At 36.4% G+C, this 11,924-nt stretch overlaps 1 protein-coding gene across 2 annotated transcripts; it reads right to left on the bottom strand.

The window, feature by feature from the left end:
* Positions 1-4,316: 4,316 nt before the first annotated feature.
* LOC132618062 (uncharacterized) lies at positions 4,317-11,500 on the bottom strand. Of its 2 annotated transcripts, none has more exons than XR_009573936.1 (3): positions 11,146-11,500; positions 10,769-10,827; positions 4,317-4,774 (listed from the first exon to the last, which is right to left on the bottom strand). XR_009573936.1 is itself a non-coding variant. In XM_060333117.1 (3 exons), the coding sequence occupies exons 1-3, from the start codon at positions 11,321-11,323 to the stop codon at positions 4,685-4,687; spliced, it is 321 nt and encodes a 106-aa protein (XP_060189100.1). In that variant the 5' UTR covers positions 11,324-11,499; the 3' UTR covers positions 4,317-4,684. The 2 variants fall into 2 exon arrangements, 1 of the variants encoding a protein (XP_060189100.1); XM_060333117.1 differs by having other exon boundaries at positions 10,769-10,821; positions 11,146-11,499.
* Between the last annotated feature and the right edge of the window lie 424 nt (positions 11,501-11,924).

The following is an 11,924-nucleotide window of genomic DNA, read 5'->3' on the forward strand; positions in this document are numbered from 1 at the left end:
AGATGACAACGCTCTTTCGGTCCTATCCTTCTTGGCCCTTCGAAGGGCGGTTTGAATCCTGAGATGAGTCGATGTCAACAAAGCATCTATCAAACACCCTCTCTCTGTGAATTTCATGGGTGTGGTATCATCCATTTCTTTATTCACACGATCATCGAGATCCTCCAAGCACTCATATGTGAACCCCAACTCATCTGTCAAGCTAGCTATGATGGCTTGATCATGTTCGATTTTCTCCATGTATTTGGCATCCCTATCATCGGCTCGCCTTTGAGTCAAACAGGCCTTAATCTCGGCCTTGGAGGACTTGTCTCGAACACAGTTATAGAGGTTGGGTCCAAGAGCGAGGGTGCTTTGCAAATGTGTCCTCAACAAATCCTTATAGTCTTCGTCAACCAGCAGGTGAAACCTATCATGAACTAAAGTCTCGGGACCTCATGTTATGGGACCATTCCACTCTCGGACAATATCCCAGCATTTCGAATCTTATCCTCCTCATAGTCCATCATATACTCTCCTATGTTTCCTACTTAGGGTATTATTTGGGTTCTTCTAAACTGTCTCACGACCCTGGCAGTTGCATAAGGGTGGATTCCTCAGATTCCCATAAGTGGTAGGAATGGGAACTTTCTACCTTTAAGTATAACTCGCTCGGATATGAAATCGGGAACATCCATTGTATTTTGTCTTCCTTAAGTCTTGAGAAGATGAAGGCCCAACCCGGTTTGGTCTGATACTCAAAATTTGGACAGTGGGATTTGAGTCTATCTTTTCTATTTTGATCGTCTAGATATTAGGGACCCTCGCATTTGTTCAAATGTTTGATGAGCCACCATTGTAACAACAGATTTCACCCTTGGAAGTATCTATAGTGGTTTCAGCATAGGTTTAAGGCTCGATACATATCGGCAAGGATGATAGGGACCAAGTCAGAATATTTAGTTTCTTCGTTTGTGGTTATGCCATGAAAGATAGCATGGGTGAAAAAAATGACTCGGGTGTTATGGCTTGGTGTCTAACTTTGAGAAATACCATGAGTCCCAAAAGGCATATAGAAAAGGCTAAGGGTTGGGTAGTTTCCCAATCAGCAAAGGTTCGGAATTCTGTTGAATACTCTATGAATCCCCTTTTAGTTGCAAATCGGTTATATAAATCCCTAAAAGCTACGATTGGAGCAAAGATCCAATTGGCATGGGATAAGGATAGTAGTTTCAAGATTTGGTCGGGGTAGGCTTATGTGGGATTAACAGGTTATGGTCGGGCTTTTTCCTCCTTCTCAGACATGTTCCAACGTTATCTATGCAATCTCGAATTTCCTCTAAGTCCGGTCATTTCTATTTCTCTGAACCTAAACACCATTCAATCACAGTCCCAATACTCGGCAATTACTTCGATTAATTCCTTACAATCCTTCATAGTCATCAACGAGGGTAGGTGTCCCAAACAATTTGTGATTGTCTTTTGTTGCTCCTCATTTAACCTACCGCACCAAATTTCCAGTATAGCGGGAGACTCGAGGACCATGTCCAACTTTAGATTGGTTAACATCTACAAAACAGAACACGGTTAATTCCCCCCCCCCCCCAAAGGCAATGGTTCAACACATAGGAATAAATACGTTTCCAGTTAGCACATAGTGGGATGCAGTGTCTTCAGGTCATATACCGTGTTGACACAAGGTAGTCTCTAAATGGGCTTAGATACGTCTCAAATATCCATGCCCGTCTAGGTAAGCATGCGCTAGTCCGTTGGGATTTGGCTTTGCTCTATCCTAGTCAATACTAGAGTGGGCTTTTCAAATGACTAGGACTCGAGCGTATTACTCGAGGTGAACCGTTGTCAGCTGTTGGACGACCGCGTACCAACTCTGCCTTCAACGTGTTCCAAGGAAAAGTATTTGGTTTTTTAGTGAAGGCTCAACCGCGAACCCACGTGTCTCATTTGGACATGCAGTTTTTTTGCCAGTTTAGTGGAGTTTATGATATGCATGCAATGATAGTTATATATACAAGAAAGTAAACAAACAAGAAAATAATTACAAGAAATCACACTATATTGAAATGATTATGGTTAGAACCTATTTAAAAAATCCCTAGCAGAGTGGCTATCTGTCATGGTTCACTTTTACGCGAGGCATAAACGCTACTTCAAGGTTGTGGACTCTTTTTGGATTTTGTATTTTTTTTAGAGTCGCCACCTAATTTATAAGGGAAACAAGGAAAACCATATTTAAAGGATTTATTCAAACAAGAGAAAAATCATTTAAAACCAAAGTTTGATGTAAGGGTTTTGGTGATTCCCCGGGGAAGGCGTTAAGACACCCTGATATTAAGAATCCATAGAATACGGTTGACCTTCGAGCTTCAATGTGTGATTATTATAATTATTTTCTTATATTAGTTTAAATTCTTGGATAACTTGTCATGGCATATCATAAAATATTTTGGTAAAAGTTTCTTTATTTGAAAATAAATAATAAAAAAAGTTGAATATCCTTTTGAAAAAATGTATATAGGGTCTAAATCATTTCATTTCCACACCAAAACACACTTAAGATTTTTCTTAAGTAGAGTTCAACTTAAAGTTGGTCCAATGTCATGTCCTTCTTGTCTTTATAAATTTTATTGACAAAACTTTGAGTATATTTCTTTTATAAAAATGCCATAGAGGTAAACAAGTATAGAAATATTTCCTTTCAAACTACTAGATATTTTAATCATTTTGAAGGTTAACTATACTCTATTTCAAACCCTCCCCTAAAATAAAGTCCAATTGTATTTTCTTTGTTTGTTTAACATAAACTCAAAATGTTTTAAAAATCCTTAAGTCGTTTTTTGAAGTCCATTTTCAACAGTTATGATTTTGAAATCAGTTTGTTCAGTTTATAACCTTTAAATTGAAAGGAGAAAGATTGGAACTTTCCCTAAAAATTGTGCAGACTGTTTCCAAATTTTTGCTACTGAAATTTTCAGTTTTGAAATGTTAACTTGCTTCAAAATAATACATGTATACTAACTGTTAGTTTCCAGTTTGTGTAGAAATATTAGAGAAATTGTAAAGCTATTTTTCTTGTTCCAGTTATTGAATATATAATCTTTTATCTTTCGTTGGGTCTTGGTTTTTTGAAATGGTGACATGTTCCTATCTATTCTAAACGATACACGTGTCGTTTGCCTAATTGTCTAAGTTCATAACCATTCGGGTTTCAATATCACATAGTGCCCATTATAAATACACATATACATATAAAATGAAGAGGAGAAGTAAGGCTGGTGGGCCTACCGAGCCCACCAGTTAACCATTTTCACTCATGGTTGGGCCTTCAATCTCTCGAACTCGATAAAAGAAATAAGTTGTTGGGCTTCAAGCCAGTGGCTTGTGCGAAAATGACCAAAGTGGCCTACGTTGGATGAGTTTCATGCAAAAAAGACAGAGGAGAGAAGGACAATTGAGGTTCAAGAGCACCTAAACTTAGTAATTATATAAGGAAGAGAATAAATCACTCACACATAATTTCATACACAAAATTATATTTCAGTTGTATATGTATGTATATTAGAATGTATATCGCCAAGGCATGCCCAAATGGCTTCAGTGGAACCAAAAAAAAAAAAAAAACATGACAGAAGGCCCATATAGTTTAAAGAGACGAAATAAAGGCCCAAATGAGAAAAATAAGCGAGACAAGGTCCGAACCAATTATTTAGTGATAGTATTAAAAGGGATAAGCCCAAATCAATTAAAGCATAGTCTTAATTCCTTAAAATTATCATGATATACCATGGGTATACATGATATACGACTCAATATACATTGAGGTATATAAAGGGGTATATATCTTGTATACCTAAATTATAACATGTCCAATGTAAAGGGAAAAGGAAATAATGGACAATGCGGACAAAAGGAAATAATGGACAATGCGGACAAGCAAAATGTAGCAGTATACTTAGGGCTGGGCGTTCGGTATTCGGTTCGGTATTTTTAAAGTTCGGGTTCGGTAATTCGGTAATTGGTAATTGAAAGTATATACCAAATATCGAACTTTCAAACTTCGGTTCGGTAATTCGGTAATCGGTAAATCAAACTTCGGTTCGATACGGTATTCGGTAATACCATTTTTTTTGCTAGCGACTGCATTCATTCATCATGTGCAAGAGATATTTTCAATATACAAGCTTACTTGAAATTCACATTTTGTAATTTCACAGTTTTATTTCACAATTTCACAGTTTTATTTCACAATTTCACAGTTTTATTTACTTGAAATTCACATTTTGTAACTACAGGATATTGAGATGGATCCGCGAAGAGGAAGAGAGGATAGCAGCCAACAAAGAAACTGCAATCAAATGTGTAATTATCGACATGACAGGTCAGTTGAAGAAAAAAAAAATGACAACATTTGCTCATCTTTTGTATCCAATATGTTGAGTAACAAAATTATGTCTTCCTTCACCAACTGTATCAACCATAGATTCAAGTGGAATCGACACTATATGTGAACTAAGAAGGACGCTGGATAAACGATCTCTTAAGGTAAATCCATCAGCCACATAAAATATGCTTCTTTGTTTCCCTTCATTAGTCAAATATTTTTCTTACAAACATTTGTTGTCCTTTTTCACTTTTCAGCTTGTGCTGGCAAATCCAGGTGGGAATGTTATGGAAAAGTTGCATGAATCTAGTGCTCTTGAGGGCTTCGGATTAAATGGAATATATCTAACTGTTTATGAAGCAGTGGCTGATATCTCATCTTTGTGGAAGAATGAACCTGAATTGTCAGTATAAGATTTGCATTGTCAAGAAAAAAATTGAAGTGACATGTGATGATACAACTCCAACTCAAGTTGGAAAGCTTACAATATCGAATCGTTAGTTGAAGTTTTTTATATTAGAGTTTCGTTCAAAGTTAGTAGAATTATCTTTGTGGCAAATACATGAAAACATTCAGTAATCCTAAATACTACTAGTCAATGAAAACTTCAGTATGTAAGTATGATGTATCACTAGTTTGATAGGAAAAAGGCAATACTCCCCCATCCCTTTCATCCCAGTAAGCATTCCAACAGCCACAAGAATCTTGTAGTGCAAAGACTCAGGATTTCAGTTTGGATTATTCGGTATTCGGTATTTACCGAATTACCGAACGGTATAATGGTAAATACCGAAACCGAAATATTAAATTTTACATTTCAGTCCCGAATACCGAACTGAAAACCAAATTCCCGAATACCGAAATACCCGGTTCGGTTCGGTAATTCGGTTTTCGGTATTTTATGCCCAGCCCTAAGTTTACTCAAACTCAGTCTCGGAATTAATATACACATGTTCAGATATAGGAGATATACATCAATATATACTGCATATTCACTACTTGGAGATTAATGATACCCATTAAAGGAAAGAGACAAGCAGCAAACTGGTTTATTTAAAGGAAGAACAGGGCATTCACATCAGCAGCAAGTGTACATAAACATGAATCATTTCTTTCAAAATTTGAAGCAATATACATATCACTCAACATGCTTAGAACTGCAGACAAGAGATTAAAACAAAAAGGGAAGGGGTGGGCCCTGCTAACTTTCACATTTAAGACCTTTTGACAGATTCTTAATGACTATAAGGAGCCTATTGCATATCTAAACATAATCAAACTAGACAGGCTTCTGATCTAGGCTACCACAAAGGGAGAAACAGCACCAAAGACTTCTAAATCATGATATGAGACAAACTCAGATAGGATACAAGATCAAAATATTGCACAGATAGGCCCACTGTTCCTCAAATAGATCTCCAACTTCATTTGCACATCCCATCTTTACACAATTTCCTCTTTTACACTTTCAAGGACAAAAAAGGCATCATGTTATTGCCAGTGTTTTAAAAGGCGGAGGCGTAAGGCGGGGCGTTTTACATACGCCTCGACGAGGCGTAAGCCTCGAGGCATGGGGCGTAAACCCCATGGGTATTTAATTTTTAGTATTTCTTAAAATAATATAATTACAATAAATATTTTTAAATAGGTAAAATTACATTAAAAAATAAAAGAAAACTGTAAATAAATGAAATATATATATATATATATATATATATATATGTGTGTGTGTGTGTGTGTGTGAACGCGCGCGCGCTTGATCCTCACAAAAAAATGATCAAAGCAATCCATTATACACCGCTTATAACTTGTAATTATATATACATAATTCTACAAGTATAAACAATACAATGAAATAAAAGCTATTATGAAATGCAAAACAATTCTAACATTTTAACTTTCAAACACGGAAAAAAACACAGTTTCTTAAAACACTATTACTATCATACTATTCATTTTATCTCCCTATAAGCAAATAATTAATAAAATTTATCAATATTACAATTAAAACATAACTTCTTCATGAACAAAAAATAAAATTATATGATTGATACATAGGACTTATGACCAATGACAAGTGAAAATGTACAATTCCACTATGTGTTTTTGTTAAAAAAAATTAAGTGATATTCACCCTCACGACGTTCTCAAATAGTAAATATCCAATACTACGACTTGTTATATGAGTTACACCCAATCTTCTATTTCTATAGATGAAAAACTATTAAGTATCATTATTTTGTTAAACAATTATGAGGGTGAATGATTTTAATTAAGAAATTTAAAATATAATTTGTGTAAGAACTGTTAGGCGAGCCCTAGGCGTTGTGCGTTAGGCGTGTTTAGGGCGTACGGTTGGGCGCTTAGGGCGTAAGCCTCATAGGAACTAAGCCCCGCACGTTAGCCCCAGGGCGTTTTGCCACTGCCCTGCCCCGAGGCGAGCCCCGGGGCGAGTCCTGACACTGCCTTTTAAAACAATGGTTATTGCAAATACATGAGAAGGAATCCTAGTAGCCTAGGATAGGAAGTACTAAACTGAGTGGCAACTCAAAACCTTCCCCGAACCCTCCTTAGCCCTAGGTAAGTCACTTCTCATGTTTTTACAAACCAAGTGACAACCTCTTGACCCCTTTACACTTAAGGTGACCATAGGTAGTCCCATTTTAGCTTAGATAAGTTACACTAGTCTGAATTGTTTTAAAAATGACAAAAACAGGTTGTTTTCTCAAATTTCTATTATTTCCAAATCAATTTCTCACATCAAACACACTCAGATAGTTATCAGAACATGAATCATTCCAGGCAAACCATTTGTGATGACAAAGACATACATTTATCCTCTTAAACTTAACTGTTTCAAAAATAACTATCCATACTCAGATAAACAAGGCAGTACCGATCATGGATCATTTTCAACCAAATCTTAACACGTATAACCTGATGTCTACATTAGAGTCAACTAGATATCACCCTAACTATGCAATAAACTCAATCACTTCAAATTAACAAAGATTGTCACTTGAAGCAATGTCCAGGCTGTTACACCTCGTAAATTTTTGTGTCATGAGTAAACTAACGTAAGTCTAGAGAGGCTATGATACCCCTATAAGGTTAAGGAAGACTTTTAACAAGTGTTAAAAGAGTATTTAAAGGTTCTGAGATCAAAGTGAAACTTTGAAAAAAAAGGGCAGAATTCTGGACAGGATTTTTGGTCCAACTTGAGGGACGTATATCTCCTAGAATATGAGGAGTTATGGAATGCATAACCTATCAAAATTGAACTTCAGGAAGTTATCTTTCGAATGCAATTTACAGATCGCAAATCCAAGAAATACAGTGAAAGTTACGGTCTGTATAAAATTTTACGATTCAAATTACGGACCGTAATTTGAATTACGGCCTGTGGCTATAAAATTTGAGGCTATGGATTTCCAGAATTATATAATTATGATCTCCTCTTAATTTTATTTCATTTTAACATAACCCCAAGTCCTAGAAAGCCCTAGAAACCTCTCCAAACATATTCCAACATATTTCCAAGCCTAAATCAAAGATCAAAGTGAAGATTAAAGTGGTTAGGGTTTCCAAGTGAGGTCTGCACTTGTCTCCTCTTCTAGAAGATGCTTGGGTGAGTATTTTTAAGGTGGATTTTGAGGTAAAATTTCATCTTAATTTCATGCTTGTGAGTTTATTTGGTAATTATGTTAAGTTTTGAGGAGAAGAAATTGGAGGAAAAATTCAAATATAAATTTGATGATATTTTGAATTGTAAATTAACTTGAGCTATAATTATTAATATGTTATGAGTATAATCTTATTATGAGGAGTAATAATGATGATGAGGAAGTGTTGTATACAAGTGTATAAGGGATTGTGTTGAAGTTGTTATGGATTGATTATGAAAAGAAGTTTTGGATTGATTTGAGTCCAATTTGAATATAAATCTCTTGGCTATGGTATTGTTGATGTTGTTACTGTTGTTTGGGAGTTTTTTTGAAATTTGGTGGAAGTAAGTGATATAGGGGAGATGCTGCCCAAATTTCGTTAGCTCACCTAATAGTCTTGTTTGATCTTATAAGCGTCTCAACGACTTAAACTTAGTGTGAATCATCTTGAATGTAGATTTGCAAACTCAAGAGGATAGGCGAGGAGTAGTAAGGAGACGACGAGGTATGTAAGGCTATCCCTTTCTTTCTTTTTGGAATGATCCTTGTGAACCAAACAAATACGTAACATTGATCCATAATGACTCTACTCTTAAAGTTAGGAATGATCCATTTGTTTCATGTTCCATAATGATATCTTCAGAATGTCTCTCTTATATCTAGTATGGTCTCTAGAGTCACTGGCACTCCTATCATGCACATGCATTGCATTGCGCATATATATATATATATATATATATATATATATATATATATATATATATATATATATATATATATATTCACACTTATGCATATACAGACCCGAGACCCCTCAGGCGCTATATGCACGCATATTGTGTATTATATATATATGGGATACGGGGAAGGTGGCGGCATTATATACGCGCTACCACCTGATCAGCTGGTCATATGATGATACGATGATGATATGATGATGATGATGATGATGCCCACAGTGGCCGATATGATGGGATGCCCACACAGGCTTGACAGGCATTATATACGCATATATATGTATGACCTCATGCATGCATGCACAGTATTTACGTATATCATTAGCCCTCAGAGGCAGTTCAGATGCACAGTATTTACGCATATAATTATCCCTCAGAGGTAGCTCAGATGCACAGTATTTATGCATATCATTAGCCCTCAGAGGCAGTTCAGATGCACAATATTTATGCATATCATTAGTCCTCACAAGCATGTTAGATGTACAGGTATATTCTCTCTCATGTCTCTATATTATGTTGGTTTTCCTGCCTTACATACTCAATACATTGTCCGTACTGATGTCCCTTTCTGGGGGAGCTGCGTTTCATGCCCGCAGGTCTTGATATACAGGTTAACGACTCATTCAGTAGGATATTAGCTCAGCCGACAGTGTTGTGTCACTCCACTTGCTCTGGAGTTGCTCTGTGAGTTAGCATGGTCACATATGCATTGCATGGGTATGGCCGGCTCTGTCCTGGCCACGTTATGTCATGTATTCCAGTAGAGGCTCGTACACAAATATGTACAGTTAGAGGTTCTATGACCATCTCGATTCACACTTTGTTGTATCATCGTATTTTTGATAGCCTAGTCGGCTTGTGTACTTGAGATCAATTTGATGACGTATATATATATATAGCTTTTGTGCTTGTTTCCCTTTACAGATTACGATATTTATGAGTTAGCTTTATGGCCCACTCAGACATGACTATGAGATGTACATTTTGAGGTGCTCGGTAGGTTAGCTCCGGGTGCCCGTCATGGCCCTCCGGTTGGGTCATGACATAGGCTTTTCCAGTTTATTAAGAAATTATAGTTTAAATCCCTCAAATCAAAATGAAACAACGTATAAGCCAATCCTACAAGGACAAAATAACTTAAACAAAGCCAAAAAAGCTCATTACATTAATATTCAGATTAAGTTAACTGGTTATGCTTGGAGACTAAATTAATATTGAGCTAAAACAGGCTAAGCAAGTAGGAATTTCTCAAGCTGTGATTGCTATATCAATTCAACACATTCATGACCAATCTATATAAGCATACTCATGCCAAATGTCTTATCAAAACAGCAATTAAACCCAACAAGACATGTAGAATACCTATGCACATGCTAATAGTCTAGAGCTAATTTGAACAATCACATATTTGAAGCAGGAACTGAACTTAACTTAACATGCTTATGATTACTTCAAACTGGCACATCAGTAGTCATAAACTAAACCACATCAAGCTAGGCAGTATGCTAATTAACAATGATCAAGCTAAAAGGCAGACATGCTGATGACTATTTTAACATACTACTCAGTTCAAGACCAAACTGGCTAAACCCAAACTAGATGAAGTAATCCTTTTTCAGACATTCAAATGACTAATAATCTACCATGTGTTTAATTAAAAAATAAGTAAACCATAGAGCAAGACATCCAGACAATATTAATCACTAACTAAATCTATTTACCTAAGCAAAAGCAATTAAACAACACTTGAACAATACTGAAAAATTTAACGGCAATAACTAGGCAGAATGAAACACATAAACACAAGAGCATACTACTAAGCTAAAACTAACTAGGACATGAACAAACTGTGATTACGCTAAACAATATATACACATGATAATAACTATACTTTTCCTAAAGCAACATCTAAACTAAAACAAACATATAAGCATATAAATATACAGACACAGAAATTACTAAAAATAAATAAAAGGAAGAAATTTTACCTTTTCTATATGCAGCCTCTTGTCAAGATTGGAATTGAAGCTTTTTCTCCTCCCTCAAACTCAGCCACAAAAGAAAAAAATCAAATTTTAATCTAGGAAATCGAATTAGTTAAAGGTTTCAGCAAATATGCTAAATCCCTAGGAAAATTTGGTTTTTTTTTCCCCTATGTATCGAGACTTGTGTGTGTTGTGTTAGGAATGGGTTCGTCATATAGAACCTCAAAAACTCTAAAGTTTGATTCCTAATCAATGTGGGATTTTCAGTGCGTTTGAATAAAAACGAACAGGAATCGAGCACAAATGGACAGATACCATTAAGGATTTGTCCTTGTTTGACCATGAATTGCATCAAAGTATGACAGATGATAGGGTTTTACCTTGTTTGGCTGAGTAGAGGTGGAGAGAGGGCAAAGCATTAAATGTTTTGCCCAAAAAAAGACTAGCATCGACTGCAAAGGCCTGAATTGGCCTGAAAACTTTCCTCTTCTGGCCATCGTGACTTGGCAGAGGAGAGAAAACAAGGGTGATGCCTAAGGTTTCATATGAAACCCTCATCTTACGAACATAAGACCTTTAAGGTATGTTTATGTATATGTCTGTGTGCTTATGTTTGTATAAGATTCGGGTTAAAGGAATTTTATTGATCGAGGGGAGGGGAACGTGTGAGGCAGCCTCGAGTCCCGTGGTATTAGCAAGGTCACTTTAGTTGACTCGTATCGGATTCAAGTAGAAATTCAATTGGATGGGTATGACGGGGCCTTGTCCTGTCTTTACTACAGTTCGTGTTCCATAGAGGCCTGTAGACAGTTGTATGTAGTTGGGATGTTATATAGCCTTGTCATCTCTTATTTTTGTTGTACAACATACGTGCGGCCTAGTCAGCTTGCACTGTTATCTTGATGCATGCAGGAGTTAGTGTAGCTCAGTTATAAGTTATTTATGGGCCACTAGGTTGCTCAGTGAGATGTAAGTACGAGTTTAGGGGTGGTTGGTCAGTAATGATCGGGCACTCGCCACGACTAATCGGCTTGGGTCGTGACTGAAGTAGTATCAGAGCAGTTCTGTCCTAGAGTTGTCTACAGGCCGTGTCCGGTATAGTCCTTTTTATGGGTGTGAAGCGTGCCAGACTTATAAACAGGAGGCTGTGGATTTAGGA

This window comes from Lycium barbarum, chromosome 11 (assembly GCF_019175385.1).
Source record: "Lycium barbarum isolate Lr01 chromosome 11, ASM1917538v2, whole genome shotgun sequence".
Classification (NCBI taxonomy): domain Eukaryota; kingdom Viridiplantae; phylum Streptophyta; class Magnoliopsida; order Solanales; family Solanaceae; genus Lycium; species Lycium barbarum.